This window comes from Sus scrofa, chromosome 1 (genome assembly GCF_000003025.6).
Source record: "Sus scrofa isolate TJ Tabasco breed Duroc chromosome 1, Sscrofa11.1, whole genome shotgun sequence".
Lineage (NCBI taxonomy): Eukaryota > Metazoa > Chordata > Mammalia > Artiodactyla > Suidae > Sus > Sus scrofa.
In genome coordinates, this window is record NC_010443.5 from 201,267,488 (window position 1) to 201,284,503 (window position 17,016).

General features: G+C 39.9%; 2 protein-coding genes across 2 annotated transcripts; both read right to left on the reverse strand.

Moving 5' to 3' along the window:
- Positions 5,082-5,627, reverse strand: LOC100153325 (interferon alpha-2). Its single transcript, NM_001130219.1, has one exon. The coding sequence runs from the start codon at positions 5,625-5,627 to the stop codon at positions 5,082-5,084; it is 546 nt and encodes a 181-aa protein (NP_001123691.1).
- IFN-DELTA-8 (interferon-delta-8) lies at positions 10,311-10,814 on the reverse strand. The gene has a single exon (NM_001164847.1). The coding sequence runs from the start codon at positions 10,812-10,814 to the stop codon at positions 10,311-10,313; it is 504 nt and encodes a 167-aa protein (NP_001158319.1).

A 17,016-nucleotide genomic window follows, 5' to 3' on the forward strand; every position in this document is an offset into this window, starting at 1 on the left:
TACCAATACTAGCTTCAGTTGTGATTTCTGTCCTGTACTTCTGCTCCAGCTAAGCCGTGATCTCTGCATCCCCCTCTCTCCACAGTTATAAGGGCAGCAGCTTGCACTGTGACCTCGATTCTCTGATGGATCTAAGAAGAGTTGTTTTTCACTTTGTTCTGCATTTTTGTTGTTGTTGATATGAAGTTGGGAAAGACTACTTCCAAGCTTGTTACCTGTTGAATGGGAAACCAGAAATTCCCCCAATACATTAAAACATACATAACATCACTATAGGTTATCTCTAAAGAAATGATGCCCTTAGAGATAAACACTTAAGAGCAACATTTAAACACAACTTTGAATGATTTAACCCAATGCATTCTAAGAGTAAGCAGAAATGAGAGTTTTTTAAAATGACTGAACATGTGGGAGTATGACTTTGTGTGATAGTTAAAGAGTGCCATTTCCAGATCCCTTACTTTATTTCTTAATCTTCCCTACAAATTTGAATATGAAGAGAAGAGTCTCCTGATTTCCACTCTGATAGTTTCCCTAGGAACAGTCATTCTGTTTCTTCTCTTTCAAGTAGCAATGGATTCCCCAGAAGTACTTCCTCATGGCCAATATAGGGCCTGATATTCCCAGGACAGATTCTTCCTCTCCCATCACCTGCACCAAGCAGGAGTCCAGGTCTTCCAGCAGCTGATGGAGTCCAGAGCAAAGCTTGTCCAGGAAGGTGGAGTCCCAGGCAGCAGAGGAGTGCTCTGTGTGGAGGAGGAGGAAGGTCTGCTGGAGCATCTCGTGGGCCTTCTGCAGCTGGCCGCCATCCACCACCTCCCAGAGCTGTCCTTCACTCAGGAGATTAGGGAGATCCTCCTCAGTTGTCTCAGAGGCATCAGGGTATTCCTATGAAATTGTCCATGGCCCAGAGGCAGGTTACTGCCCAGGGAACAGATGATACTACAGCTACCCACCACGTGGGCTATCAGACAGGATGGGCATTGAGGATCTTGGCAATGCTGGTAGCCTGAATGAGGTGTGTGTCTGTGTGAGTCTTGGCCCTTACTTTCTCTGAAGTCCTTTCTGTAAATGTCTCTTAAATATAAAACATTGTAATTTTTCATTTTCTGGGTGTTCTTGTATACTCTTTATTCTTTTTTTTTTTTTTTTGCTTTCTATTATGTATGCTCTAAATAGATTAGAATACATAAACCATTTAATTATTATTTTTGCTTTTTCAATTTAACTTTAATTTGCCAAAAAAACTTCAGGTGTTTCAATGTAAATGAATTCAAAGCTTTCAAATGAGAAAAGTCTCTTGGTTGGAGTTAAAAGTATGCAAATAGTTCTCCTTGCTAAGAACAAAATTTTGCCTCTGTTCCTGGGCTCTGGTTTTGACCTCTTTATTTTGTTTGTTAGCCAATCAACCTCATTCCTCTGAACTTGTCCTCTTAAGAAAAGATTTACCAGACCTTAGGAAAACGGTCTATGTTTTGTTCACAATCGTATCATTATATAGGAGTCATATTAATTGCTCAAAACATTATTATTATTATTATTATTATCATCATCATCATTATTATGCTTTTTAGGGCTGCACCTGTGGCATATGGATGTTCCCTGGCTAGGGGGCGAATCAGAGCTGCAGCTGCCAGCCTACACAACAGCCATAGCAGCACAGGATCCCAGCTGTGACTGAGATCTACATCGTAACTTGTGGCAACACTGGATCCTTAACCCACTGAGCAAGGCCAGGAATGGAATCTGCATCCTCATGGATACTAGTCAGATTCTTAACCTGCTGATACACAACAGTAACTCCAGGACAGAATTATTAGTGAATAATATTCTCAGATTTTGTGTACAAAAAGTATGACCAGGTGGCAGTGCTTCACTGGAGCCTCAGAACCAGAAATGCAACTGGCATTTTTCACTCTTTCTACATTTTCCTACTAATGGCTTTTCAGGCTAGTCCCCAGATCCCTGGCTGATTTCTTCACAAGTGTGTTTCAGTTCTTATCCCAAGATCTACAACATATTTATCCTTTACCACTCCATCTCCCCTCACCCATCAGCTCATGTTTCATCTCACATGATGTGTAGCACACATAGCTACACATCTTCCAGTTGAACTTTAACTCTCTCACTCTTTAATGTGCTCCCAGAGTCAGCTTATCCCACTTTCAACTTTTAGCAAAACTTTCATGAGGGGTAATTGCTTTTGTCCCCCCAAAAAATCAACTGCCCCAGACCCAAGAGTGTTTCTGTGAACAACCTCTCTTCTTTTCATTGGATGCTCAGGTGTCAAATATTTCCATAGCTTCCAGATGACACAAGCCAACATTATGCATCATGTGTTGTGTGTGTGTGATGCATATATGTGCACAGGAAGCACATGTTTGTGTAAAGTAGCTTTTTTTCATTTTTAGCTTAAAGGGATTTTATTTTATTGTGTTGATTTTGATACTGAGCTCAATTCATTAAAGTGTTGAATACTTACTATGTTGTTTAGTTTGTGAGCTGGCCACCGAGATTCAGTGATGATTTACTTGACATTAGAAACTTATATTGAAGTAATTAATAGCTGTCCCTAGATTCAGTCAGTACAATTCTACTGAGCCTATTTGACTCATGATTCTCAGCTTCACACTGAAAATGTAGGGCAGTAAATCCAGTGTATAATACTAGAAAACTTTTCCATCTTTGCTTGACTAGTTTCAGAGTCTTTAAAACTTTATATGTTCATTTTTAACCTAGTATTTTTCTGGGCCAGGGTTGTCTTGTTATTCTGAATTAGCTTCTATTTGACCTTTATCTCTTAGTTAACAAAATAGGGAAGTAAAAATGGAAATATAAAGGGTCTGTATCATTATTTTCCATAATTTTCAATACACCTTTTTCTCTTTCTCCATTCAGCTTTCTTAGAAAGCTGTCCTTATAGTTGGATGTACTGAAGTAAAAGGAAAACAAATATAAATCTGACTATGATGATGGTGAAAGAAGTAAAGTGACTGCACAGGTGAAAAAAATGATAATTGGAGTACTCTTAGCACCTTTTCACCTATTCCAGTATGGTTTCTGCTGATTAATTCCATCAAATCAGCTTTCACTAAGGTCAGTTCTAAGTAGTGGATGGCTTCAGTACACAGAGAAGCTTACTGGCATTCAACATCCTATTAATCTAAAGGATGATAAATGATCATTATAAATATATCATGATTTTAAATAAATATAATACTTATTAATATTATTTGCCAATACATGAAATCCACCCAGAGATAAATTATTTTAAAAGGAGAAAACTATGCAGAAAAAAGTCCATAATTCTTTCTAGTTCCCACTCCATTTCTCTTCTGCATTTCACAAGGCAAATCTTTCACATCTTTCAATATTTTCTATATATAATGTCAAACATTTATTCACCCTTCCTCCAATGTTGTTTCTGGCAATTAATTCCATCAAACCAGCTCTCACAAAGATCACCAATGACATCTATTTTCCTGATATACTGGACAGTTTCAATCCACATTTGGAATGAAGCAATTCTTGAGAGCAGTTTTAGTCTTTTAAATTGGCTCTTATTGCCATTCCCCTTTATCCTGTTAACTTATGCCCATTCTACCTCTGTTTCCTTGGTGGGTCTTTCCTCCCTTTACTCGTTGAAGATTCCATGAGTCAATGTTAAGTCCTGTCTCATTTTAGTCACTCTTTACACATGACTACTTTTGTTCCATGGCTTTCAGTTAATGGAAATGCTTGTAAATTGCAAACTCAAAAATCTATTTTCCAAAGGATATTTGCACTTGAATGTTGGCCACTTAAATGTGGAGACTACTGCTTTTGATTTTATTTCCTGACATGTCTTACTCTAGCTTCTGCTGAGAAATTTTTTTTTTACTTCTTCTTAGTATAACACTTATGTAACTAATATTAATTATGTTTATTGTTTTAGGTTGGTTTCTCTACAAAAATCAAAAATAAAAGAAAGTACAGTTGAACTTCTTACATTCACCTCTGTTTCCTGAGGGCAGCATAAAACCTGACTTAGAGGAAGTCGCTTTTTACTTATAACTTGGATAACACAGTAATGAGTAGTTTTCTGTACTATCCATACTTTTTTCAGGTTACAATCAGATGTGGTGGAATGGTTTTTCAGGAAAGTAAACATTTTGACTAATTGCTTGTTTGATATTTTATTTTTTATTGAAGTATAACTGATTTACAATGTGTTGGTCTCTGGTTATAGCTAAGTGATTCATTTATATATATGAATTCATATATATATTCTTTTTCATGTTCTATTTCATTACGGTTCATTATAAGATATTGAGTACATTTCCCTGTGCTATAGGCAGGAATTTGTTCTTTATGTATTTTATATACAGTAGTTTGTATCTGCTAATCCCAAACTCCTAATTTATCTCCCTCACTCAGGTTTTGCCTTTGGTAACCATAAATTTGTTCTCTATGTCTGTGAATCTGGTTCAGTATTGTAAATAAGTTCATTTGTGTCATATTTTAAATCCCACATGTAAGTGATATCATATGGTATTTGTCTTTCTCTCTCTGACTTAACTTCACTGGGTATGATAATCTCTTGGTCCATCCAAGTTTGTACAAATGGCACTATTTCCTTCTTTTTTATGGATGACTAGTATACCATTATGTGTGTGTATAGATGTGTTTTCTAAAATAATAAATATATACAAGAATTTTTCTATAATAAAAATGTAATGAACAAAGAAAATAATTGACTAAATACAAAGAATGTATTTTTAAACTTTCACAGTGTAAAGGTGAACATAGTATAAAAAATATTTAAATCTATATAGTTAAATAAATAAATATTTAAATATATAAATAGATAAATACATAGATCATCAGGGGCATCTGTAAGGAACCAGTGCCTAAAGAGTAGAACAGGATTTTGCTTAATATTTCTGAAAACCTTTGACAGATTGATTAAGTTCATGGCAGGACAACAGCACAAATGAGGGGCTGTGACATGGCAGCACAGAACGAAGTGTGGGCTTGTTAGTCAGTGAGAAGCATTTCCACGATGAACCAGGTGTCTGTCACTCCTTCTTCCTGAATCTGTCTCACAGGTTTCTGGAGGAAGAGAAGGCTCTCATGACTTCTGCCCTGACGATCTCCCAGGCACAGGGGCTGTAGCTCTTCTCTTGCAGATAGAGGGTGAGTCTGTGGAAGTATTTCCTCACAGCCAGGATGGAGTCCTCCTCCAGCAGGGGGGTCCCTTCCAGCCCCGCCTCCTGCATGACACAGGCTTCCAGGTCCCTGAGCTGCTGATCCAGTCCAGTGCAGAACTGGTGCAGGAGGCTCTCATCCCAGGCAGCAGCCGAGCCCTCTGTGCTGAAGAGCTGGAAGGTCTGCTGGAGCATCTCATGCACCAGAGCCATGGCTTGAGCCTTCTGGACCTGGTTGCCCCCCAAGGCCTCTTGGGGGAATCCAAAGTCCCTTCTGTGGTCCAGGCAGGAGAAGGGGGAGATTCTCCTCATTTGTGCCAGGAGCCTCAGGGCCCTGGTGTGAGCCAGGCTGTGGGTCTGAGGCAGGTCGCAGCCCAGACAGCAGATGGCATTGCAGCTGAGTAGCACCAGGGCTGTGAGGAAGGCTGAGGTTGGGGCCATTGGGGACCTTGCAGATGCTGCTGTCCTGGCTGAGGTGGATGACTCTGTGACCCTGCTCTCTAGGATGTCTGAAGACCTTCCCTCAGACCTGTGTCTTAAATAGGAACACATTCGTTTCCATTTTCTGAATGTTCCCTCTTACTTTCCACTTTTGTTTCTGCTTTTCACCTTGCACTCTCCAAATGGGTTAGGGCAACATTTCTCAGCCATTTCTTTTTCATTATTGCCTTCCCTTCCTCTCTCTACAGAGCCTTTTTAGATTTTTTTCCCCTGATTGTGCCCCATAAAATTTTGTCATCACAGATACACTGTGCATCTATTTGTGTAATCCATGGATATCTCTATTTTATCCATAGAAAAAGAAAGTACAAAGCTTACTCTTTATGTTCAGTCACAGTAAAAATGACAAAAAGTTTTAAGCTATAAATGAAATGTAAAAGCTATTGAATTTTAATTTACCTTTATAACTAAGTCTTGCAACCTAAGTTGGCAGAGTGACTTTTAGTATAATATATTGACTTACATAGTAAGAATTATTAAATTACATTTTCAAATAAAATTTATATAAATACTTTATAATATTAACAAAATATGGATAAATTAAAAATCATTCAAAACTGGTCACAATCATTGAAAGACAAATTATTTTCTTAATATTTATTTTTGGTACTTTTAAATTTACTTCATATTAGAAAATACTTTTTAACTTCACTGGCTAATATACAGATTTTTTTTTTTTTTTGTCTTTTGTCTTCTTAGGGCCACACCTGCAGCGTGTGGAGGTTCTCAGGCTACGGGTCTAATCGGAGCTGTTGCTGCTGGCCTATGCCAGAGTCACAGCAGTGCTAGATCTGAGCCGCGTCTGTGACCTGCACCATAGCTCACAACACCAGATCCCTAACCCACTGCCTGAGGCCAGGGATTGAACCTGCAACCTCACAGTTCCTAGTCAGATTCGTTTCTGCTGCACAATAATGGGAACTCCAATATATAGATATTTTCAATTTTTTTCTGTTTAGCACTTGACATAATTTTTGATGTATTGAACAACTTTAGAGGAATTAAATAATAAAATGTAACCATCTTTGTATTTAATGTACAAAAGAAATCTGTGTTTGTATTTAACTCCCATAGTCTGAATGACACTGAGGTTCAAATATAAGCAACATCCACAAGACAGCCAATTGCAGCTCATAAGTAAGTAAAAGCCACCCCTCACAATATGCCTTTGAGATCAAGCAAATGATGGAGGAGACTTCTTCCAAAGAGCTGTCATGTCACCATAGGTTGTAGTACTGATTGTGTATACAGTTTGTTGATTTTCAGTGAACCCAATGTCTGTACTGCTCTTGTAACAAAGAAGAAAACCCAAAGAGAAAATGAATACCAAGGACTAAGATTTTGTTGGATAGGGTTGAATTTTGGAATGCTACACATCATTGTAGTAGCATGATTTTTTTTGTAGCCCTAAAAGCTAATGTTTGTATCCATGGGAGCAAAGAAAAGGCATGATTTAGAAATAATCATCAATTTGAGTCTTTATTTTTGTGAAATATCAGATATCTCTAAGACTTTCAGAGAGATGTTCCAATCCAAGTCTAATTTTTTGGTTTGTATTGTTTTGCTTTTTCTGGCCGCATCTGCAGCATATGGAGGTTCCCAGGCTAGGGGTCGAATTGGAGCTACAGCTGCAAGCCTACAACACAGCCACAGCAATGTGGGGATCTGAGCCTCATCTGCGACCTGCATCACAGCTCATGGCAATGCCAGATCCTTAATCTACTGAGTGAGGCCATGGATCGACCCACATTCTCAAGGATACTAGTCCCGTTCGTGACCACTGAGACATGTCAGGAACTCCCCAAGTCTATTCTTTATAAGCAAAAGGAAGCCATCATTGCAGGTAATTGAGAACTGAATATTGATAACTATTGTGGAATGGAATAACTTTCAACTTTATTCTAGAATTCTTTTGATTTTGCAGTGGATTTTAAGTTGCCTCAGCCCTCAAACTTCCAAACTTTAAACAGTAGGTATGTGACCATCTTTGGCAAATCAGCTGTGTTGTAACTGGATTCTGTCTTACTCTCTGTGGCATCCTCAGCACCAGGCCCAGTGTAATCATCCATCAGATATTTTTTACTAAAGCAGTATCTCAGATTTTTCTTGTCCTTTTGGAAGGCATGTATGAATCACCAAAGTATTTTTGCTTCATCATGGCCATATTTGCTGGGATTACAATAGAAAATGGCTAATATTTCCATTTTACTTCTACTGAGTTTGTTGCTCAAATCACCAGGATTCTCTTTCCTTTAAGGGCTCTTAGTGGTTCAAGTTGCAAATGCAGCACATTTTTCACCTTTCCCTGGGACCATAATAAATTCCCATGGATGGCCTCATCTCTAGTTTGCCCTCTACTATGTCATAATAGACAAGAAATAGCTTGGTGTCAGATACAGAGCCATGTATCTAAACTCAGACTTGCCATGATTCACACAGCTCACAGCAACCAGACGTTTACCCAGTTACTCTTGGTGGTTCTATAGATGAGGCTGTTACTACCTTTATCCTGAAATTCTTTGGAGACTCCTCACAAAAAAGATGAAAAATCATTTGCCTCCTATATTTTCATCCTCTTCCATGGGATGGTGGACTCCATTTCAGGCTGATACACAAAATCTGTCATATAATTATTAGAGCATTAGTTCAGGTCAAAAATCAAGAGTTTGGATTCTGAGTCCTTGGTCTTCCCTTTTTCCTGCCACCCTGCTCATTCTTCTTTTTTACTCACCAACACTCTACTCTTAATTCCAGATGCCAGGCTTGCAGCTTTAAAGACCTTTAGGTTTTGAATGTTTGAGGATCTACAAAATTCGAATTATGCAGTCCTAAACCCCAAAGTGATGCTATTATATGGTGGGTCCTTGGGAGCTGATTAGGGAGGATGGAGGCCTCACAGGTGGAATTAGGGCCCTAATAAAAGATGTCTGAGATAAACCCCTCACTGTTCTGCCCTGTCAGGTTACAGGAGACTCTGCAGTGTGAGACCTGAAGCAGGATCTTGCCAGAACCCGACCACACTGACACCCTGATCTTGGATTTCCTGACTGCAGTACTGTGAGAAATATAGTTCTACTCTTTACAAACTACCCAGTCTTTGCTATACTGTAGAAGAAGTGGGAGTAGACTAAGACATGACCTGAACTCTTTTCTCCTCAGAATATTTCCCAGGAATCTGTAAAATACCTAAAGGGAGAGAAACTCTCTGATGCCTGTCATCAAATCAAGATGTCTGTCTTAATTCCTAGACATCTAGTCCAGCCCCTATCATTTCAGGAGCCCAGTCAGTATTCATGAAGGGAACAATCATGGTATAATAGGAAGATAAATAATACCAACATACATTAAATACCAACATACATTATTACATGTGATGTGAGAGGACAATAATCTAAAGATACTTTACAAACTCTTCATGGTTCTACAAGGGAACTTCTAATGGAGTGTTGTATGAGATATTTTTTGCAGGAGTATTTTCTTCAAATTTGCATTTTTAGTATTCAGAAGATTAGGATGAAAATCACAGGCCAGGATTTAAATGGAAGACTCACTCACTCTCACTTTTAGTTCAGTGATCCTCAAGAACTTGCAAGGAGCTGCCTGATCATAGTTTTCTTGTCTCCCCAGGGAAAAAGGAAACCAGTTGTAATGGGTCTACAGGTGGGGATATTTTCCTCAGTAGCCTATGTGTTTGGGAATCAACCTGAATCCTTCTCTCGGAATCAATGATGCTAGAACTCTAATGAGTGACAGCTAAGTCAATATACCTAAGTTGATATTATGGAATCATAATTTGCCTCAGATTGTTTTCTTAAAAACTGTGTGCAGACAAGAACGTTGGTTGTTTTTTCCCCACCCAGAATGTCATTATTGTAATTAGTGTAAAGTAAAAGGTGGTCTCATTCAGTGAACTTTTCTAACACTAGTCACGGAGTCATTTCCTAACTTCTCTGCACTTGGATTCCTATGAGCATCAACTCAGGCCAACTAATGTGAGCAGAAGTGACATTGCCCTGTACTGACCTGGCCTTAGAAAACATCCCATGCTATCCCCATACTTACTCCATTTCCTGTTGACGAGAAAAAAACTGAACAACTACAGAGAAATTTGAAATCATATGTTGAAAATGCCAAAGCCAGATAATAACCGGTACTTAGGACACTGAATCACTGTTTAGAGGAGAGCCAATCAGAAGATTCATCTGATCAGGAGTGCCTGTATTGTATTCTGATATAAAGGAAACTTAAATTTCTCTTAGGATCAGATTGCTGACAGTTTGCTGTTCACTTGTTGCAGCAGCTAGCTGACCAAAGTGTGCAACAACAGACTATCCTAAAAACCTTTCCGTTAAAAATAAACTTCCCACATAGGAACAGCAAATGGCCCCCAATAACTTCATCAAATTTAAGAAATTACTCTATAAAAACATTTATTCAATGAAATAATCATAGTCTCTCTAAACATATTTTTGATACTTCATGATTTCCATTTCAAATATTTTTCAGCATGTGTGGAAATGTGAGGTGAGATTGCTTTGGGGGTCAAATCAAACAATAATGTTACTGATTAAGATGTGTCACAAGCGGGACTTTTTTCTCTATTTGACTCTTCTTTGAGGATGGTTATATAAGGGAAAGACACACTACAATTTCTACTCTGACAACCTCCCAGGCACAGGAACTATATTCCTTCTTTTTGAGATAGTGATGGATTCTTTGGAAATATTTCCGGACAACACTTCCCAAATAGGCACAAGCCAGATTGTCATCTTCCATTTGCTCTAGTTGTTCCAGGCCGTGATCAAGGCGAGAGAGTAGTTGATCGAGGAGGGCGTTGTTCCAAGCAGCACGGCTGTTCTCTGTGTTGAAGAGGTTGATGATCTGCTGGAGCATCAGAGGGTGGTAACAGGAGCCTTGAGTCATCTTGTTTTGGGTGGTATTCCCTCTTTTCCAAGGAAATTGGAAGTCAGTTCTGTCCTTTAGGCATAAATGAGAGTGAATCCTTTTCATCTGTCTCAAAATCATGAAGGTTTTCCTGTTCTCTATGCCAGACAAGTTCTGGCCAAGAGAGCAAGCATGGATGGAGCAGAGTATCACTCCTGCCAGAAGCTTATAGATGTGGGCCATTGAGAATTTCAGTGATTCACGAGAGAACCGCCAGGGGGCGCGCGGGTACCGCTAAACTGTAAGTAAGAATGTTCCTTCCCCGAACCCAGGGCAGCGTGCTTCTCTAGGCGGCTGCAAGAGGGCGCAGGATGTCCTTTTATCGGGTTTGTTTTGGAAACACCGACTTTTAGAGTTTCAGCGGGACTGGCAGCGCGAGAGAAAGATCTGATCGTCTTCAAGGAGCAGGTTTGTGCTGCTTTAATAGTGCGCGAAAAACCTTCCTTTCGGAGTCCGTGACTGCCTAAGAGCGAGGCTAGTCCCGGCCTCACCAGCGACATTTTTGTCTGGTAGGGATCTCGGAATCTTACATTTTCTGGGCTTTTGGCTGAGTTTTCTGCGTTATTTTCGTACAGAAACTTTAGTGAGGCCATTTTTTACGGAAGAATCTGTTTTCTGAGAGCTGCGAGGCCTAGAATGAGAGCGAGTTTTAGGCAGTTTTACATATTCAGGTTTTTGAGGAGTGATTAAGGGACAGCTCAGAGAAAGGGGGAAGCTAGGGCGTTTGGAGGGTTGCGGGGTGGGGGTTGTTGGAGACGCCCTGAGGGTGATTTGGAGCGTGTCCTCTTGAGGCCAGAGGACAGGGAAGCTGTTCTAGATTCTGCGTGACTTTCCTGGTGTCATTCAAGGCTACAACGTTAAAGTGGAGGAGAGAGTATTGACGAATTGACAAGTGGGATGTTTAAAAACTGCTAGCATTTTACTTTTTATATTTTTAAATTAAATTTAGTTTTAATTTAATTGATATCCGTTTAATTTAATACTTTTAAATTTTTTATATTTTAACATTTTATTGAAATATTTTATAATATAAAAAACAAAATAAAATATATTTGAATATTAAAATACAACATTATGTCAAACTTTATGTAAACTTTTTTTTGTGTGTGTGCCAACGCATGGCAAGGGGAAGTTCCCAGGCCAGGGCCAGGGATGGATCCTCAGCCACAGCTGTGATGCACACGGTGTCAGTGACAATGCCAGGATCCTTAAGGCGCTGCCCCACAAAAGAACTCCAAAACTGCTTATTTTAAACCAAAGCAATCATTTAATATAATTTAATTTTACCTTCCAGTCTTTAATGGAAGCATTAAATTATTATTAATATTTTAAAGATTACTTCTTTCTTGTTATTAATTGAGAGAATTTCCATATTTGACAAGATCTCCTGGCTCTGTGCCAGTTTTTAATAATATTTAAGTCAGTTTACTGAAACACCATTTCTAGGACTCTGCCTTGACTACACTGTTTGAAAGAGTTCATTTCCTGTACAAGCTGTTGGGACATTAGTAGGTCAGACTGTTTTAAAACTTTTTTAGTAAGAATTTATGGACAATGGAATTTGCCCAAATGTCACTGACAACTTGAGAGCTCCCTTTGAAACACTCTCGGAGTTGCAAGTGCAGGGTCAATGTTGTCTTTATTTAAAATTTTGATATTTTGTTCATCCTGTAGGTTTAGAATTTTCTTTTTTTTTAATATTGCATTAAAATATTCTTTAACTTGGGAGTTCCCATCGTGGCTCAGCAGTTAATGAACCTGACTAGGATCCATGAGGATGCAGGTCCAATCCCTGGATTGAGGATCTGGCGTTGCCATGAGCTTTGGTGTAGGTCACAGAAGTGGCTCAGATCTTGCCTTACTATGGCTGTGGTGTAGGCCAGCAGCTGTAGCTCCAATTCCACCTAGCCTGGAACTGCCATATCCTGCAGATGTGGCCCTAAAAAGAAAAAAAAAAAAAAAAAAAAATCCATTCTTGTGTTTGCTTACTTTACCCTAATACTCCCCCAGGAAATAGTTAGAATTAGTGTGATGATCTTCCACAGCTAAAAAATATAGGAATGTCCTCTATCTCATCACCCTTCCCCCATCTGTATTTTTAACCCATGTCCTGGTCTGTACAACTTCTTAAAAAAAACCTGTCTCTTGGAATTCCCAACATGGCACAGCAGAAACGAATCCGACTAGGAACCATGAGGTTGCGGGTTCCATCCCTGGCCTTGCTCAGTGGGTTAAAGAACTGGCATTGCTGTGAGCTGTGGTGTAAGTTGCAGATGCGGCTCAGATCTGTCATTGCTCTGGCTGTGGTGTAGGCCAGCAGCTGTAGCTCAGATTGGATCCCTAGTCTGGGAACCTCCATGTGCCCCAGGTGTGGCCCTAAAAAGGGAAAAAAAAAATCTGTCTCTAATATCAGCAGAGGTGGTCCAAGACTAACCATGAGGAAAAGACTATACATCTCATTTCTATGATTCACAGAGCAACCGTATTTTTTCAGACAACCTTCCTAAATGCTGATTCTCTGTAAAACACTTCAAGTGCTATAGGATTGCTCTCCAAAATGCCCCAGGCACCGCTCTAAGGGTGGAAGCTTGTGCTCTGCTCCTTCAGTCCTGTAGGCCATGCCTCTCCTAGAGTTTGCATTTGAGATCTCTCTACAGAGGGGATTGTTTATTTGTTGGGAATATAATTCATCCTCCAGGACTCCCACTCCCCTTGCCCCCAGAGTGTTTTCCTGAAGGCCCCTAGTCCTCAGTGGTAACCTCCTCCTCTCCTGACCTGTGTCCTCTCTCAGGTATCAAATGCGTCAGCAGCCCTCAGATGCTGAGAGCAAATGTTTGTTGTGTCTAAGGAGGTGGAGGAATTATCCAATTGCAAACACTTTACCTTGAATAGACACATAATTTGTATTTTGCCAAATACAAGTTTTATTGTTCCGTTTGTTACTTAGACTACTGAACACTTGTTAAGCTCAGAGTGTTAAAGCTGAGGCAGGGGATTCAATGATGATCTTGTCTCTCTTGAGAAGCTCATGGCACAGAATCCAGTGACCTTCGGTTGTTCAGTCAATGGATCCCCTGGGCTTCTCACGTCCTCTGTGTCTGGGAGAAGTTGCCTTCTTTCCTTTACGTGTGTGTGACTCTTCACTTAAAGTTTTTATAAAGTATGTTCACTGAGGGGCTGATTGGGCAAGATTAGTCCTGCTGCTGCTACAGTAGTTTGGATTCATGATGAGGTAAGAGCAATAAAGGGAAGTAAAAGAAAGGCAAAGGGACTACAGTCTCTTTCATTTTCCAGACTTTAGGTTTTTTGTTTCTCATTGCACCTTTCCTAGAAAGTAAAATCTGTGTTGTTTTGTGGGCAAAGAGAAAACAAGTATTAAGTCTGAACGTCATGACTATGAAAGAAGGGAAGTGGTTTTCCCCTGACCCAATGACATATTCTAAGTTGGCAAACTTCAGTGCAGCACAGATGGGGACAAGGCTATGCAGGGGGGAAGGGTGAGGCCAGTATGTACAACAGGAAGGCAGGCATGTGGCTGCTTCTGCCAGAGGCTCAAAGAAGACACACTTTTTGGGTCACGTGACTGCCTTCAGACTTGTAGAATGAGCCACGTGAATTTTTAAAAATTTAATCCTCATGCGATCAGTGTTGAAGAGAGAAGGAAGAAGTCAGCTTACAATAAGCTGGAAACCAGAACCCCAGTTGGTAGAAGGCTAACCCTCTCTGGCAGGATCTTGGGTATCAGCCTTGCTGAGCATCTGTCTAATTGAAAGATCCACTCAGGCAATGAAAAGAGTGCTTAGAGAAAACTAGAATTACAAGGAAAGGAATTAGATGATTCCAGAAGATCGTGATCTTAATCTGGATAATAGTAATCATGATATTAAAAAGTAATAACTGAATTTTATATCTTATTTATCATGGACTAACCGCTTTTTTCTTTGTCTTTTGTCTTTTTAGGGCCACGCTCATGACATATGGAGGTTCCAGGCTAGGGATTGAATCAGAGCGCCAGCCGACACCACAGCCACAGCAACACAGGATCTGAGCTGTGTCTGCAACCTGCACCACAGCTCACAGTAAGATCCTTAACCCACTGAGCAAGGCCAAGGATTGAACCCTCATCCTCATGGATACTAGTCGGGTTCATCAACCACTGAGCCACAAAGGGAACTCTGGACTAACCATTTTGTAAGTGCTTTAAAAGGTTAACTCAGTCCTCTCATTGGCCCTGTTTTTGATCACATTCGCTTTGACAGCTGGAGAGAAATATAAATCTCGATGGATGAACTCTTTCAAGTGTACTAAATGTATAAGGATAAACCTGAGTGAGGGGCTTTACAGTGATTTGTCTGAAAGAGACCATTAAAGAAGGTGAAGGGTGGAAAAAACATTATCTTTAAGAATGAAGGAAGTAATTAGAAGAAAGGGCGGTGACAAAAGATGGTTAATTGCACTTCAATTTCCAAATTTTTGCTGTCTGATGTTTTGTAGGGCAACAGGGAGTATGATCTGAATCAACAGAAATGACTTTAAGTTCTAATGAAAAATATTGAAAATCTCTATTATCTTTATTAAGTAGTTAGCAGTGCGTAGATTTTTGAAAATACAAGAAAAAAGCAATCTCTGACGTCATGAGTCACATCTTCATTGCAATATAGTAAAACAATTTTTTTTTTTTTTTTTTTTTTTTTTGCCTTTTCAGTTCCGTGCCTGCAGCATATGGAAGTTCCCAGGCTAGGCGTTGAATCAGAGCAGTAGCTGCCTGCCCATGCTCCAGCCACAGCACCAACAGATCCAAGCCACATCTGTGACCTAAGCTGCAGCTTACTGCAACACCAATCCTTAACCAACTGAGAAATGCCAGGGATTGAACCCGCATCTTCATGGAAAGTAGTTGGGTTCTTAACCCACTAAACCACAATGGGAACTCCTGAAATGAAATTGCTTTTTTTTTTTTTGGTCTTTTTTTTTTTTTGCCTTTCTCTAGGGCCACACATTAGGCATGTGGAGGTTCCCAGGCTAGGGGTCCAATGGGAGCTATAGCCGCTGGCCTATGCCACAGCCACAGCAACACGTGATCCGAGCCACATCTGCGACCTACAACACAGCTCACAGCAACGCCAGATCCTTAACTCACTGAGCGAGGCCAGGGATCAAACCCGAAACCTCATGGTTCTTAGTCAGATTGGTTAACCACTGAGCCATGACGGGAACTCCTGGAATGAATTTTTTACCATTCCATTTTATTAACCCTCCAACAGCAGACGTCTGCGACTTATTTATTTATTTATACATTTTTTAATTTTAGCAGCGTACAAATGACTTACAAAGTTGTATTAGTTTCAAGTGTACAGCAGAAGTGAGTCAGTCATATTTAGAAATATATCCATTTTCTTTTCCCGTACAGTTTATTACAAACTATTGAGCAGATTTTCCTGTGCCATTCAGTATGTTCTTGTAAATCATTATTAAATACAGCAGTGTGTATATGTTATTCCCAGCCTCCCAGTTCTTCCCTACCACCAGTGGTTTCACCTATTTTGCACATTGGATTGGTTTTAAAATCCGTGAGGTTGTTTCTGTTTTATAAATTGAAATTTACTTTCTTAACACTTGATATTTCTTATGGCTTTAAGAATAAAGAAAAAGCACCTAACAGTTTTTGCCCATATGAGCTCTGAAGTTCCTCCTTCAGAATGACAACTAAGAAGTCCCTCTCCGTCTGGTTCTACAGAAATGAAGTCACTGAACTTTAATACACCCTGAAAGGAGGTCAGGGTGGAGATCAGGAAGGAGACACTCTCTCTCTGGGAAAACTGACAGATCAGACCTTCAGGTAGTTGATCATTTCAGGAGAAAATTTTATGAACCCAGTTTCTTACCTCTTCTCATACCTAGAAAAGCAGTAAAGTCATGAACAGAGACATCTGCTTCTCCTGATGAGCAGCAACTTTTTACCAAGATGTGTCCTTGTTGGCAAGTACCCCATTTGACAAAATCACATATATATATACTGACCTCTCCCCACCTAACTCCGTGGAGCAGATCCTTAGAGCTGTCTAAGAGGCTGTCCTCCAGGCTATAGTCCTCAGGAAATCCTCCCAAGTAACTGACTCCCAGCTCTCATGTTGTCCAAGGACCTCACTGCTTTCCCAGGAGTCCTCTTCAGGTCAGCCTGCTGTTCTCATTCCCAAAGACAACAAGTCTGCCTCTTACTCCAGCCCAGATCAGACCTTCTGTTTTCTACTGAGAGCCCAATGAAGAGTCTCTTCACTTCATTGTTCCAATAATACTTAAGAGTGGATCCTGATGAGGGTTTTGAATGACAAATGTGGAAGAGCATGTGTGATTCCTAAACAGAACCAGTGGAGGATTTAAGGGT

Excerpts from the sequence above, each read along its gene's own strand:
- IFN-DELTA-8 (NM_001164847.1), bottom strand. The coding sequence starts at position 10,814 with ATGGCCCACATCTATAAGCTTCTGGCAGGAGTGATACTCTGCTCCATC.
- LOC100153325 (NM_001130219.1), bottom strand. The coding sequence starts at position 5,627 with ATGGCCCCAACCTCAGCCTTCCTCACAGCCCTGGTGCTACTCAGCTGC.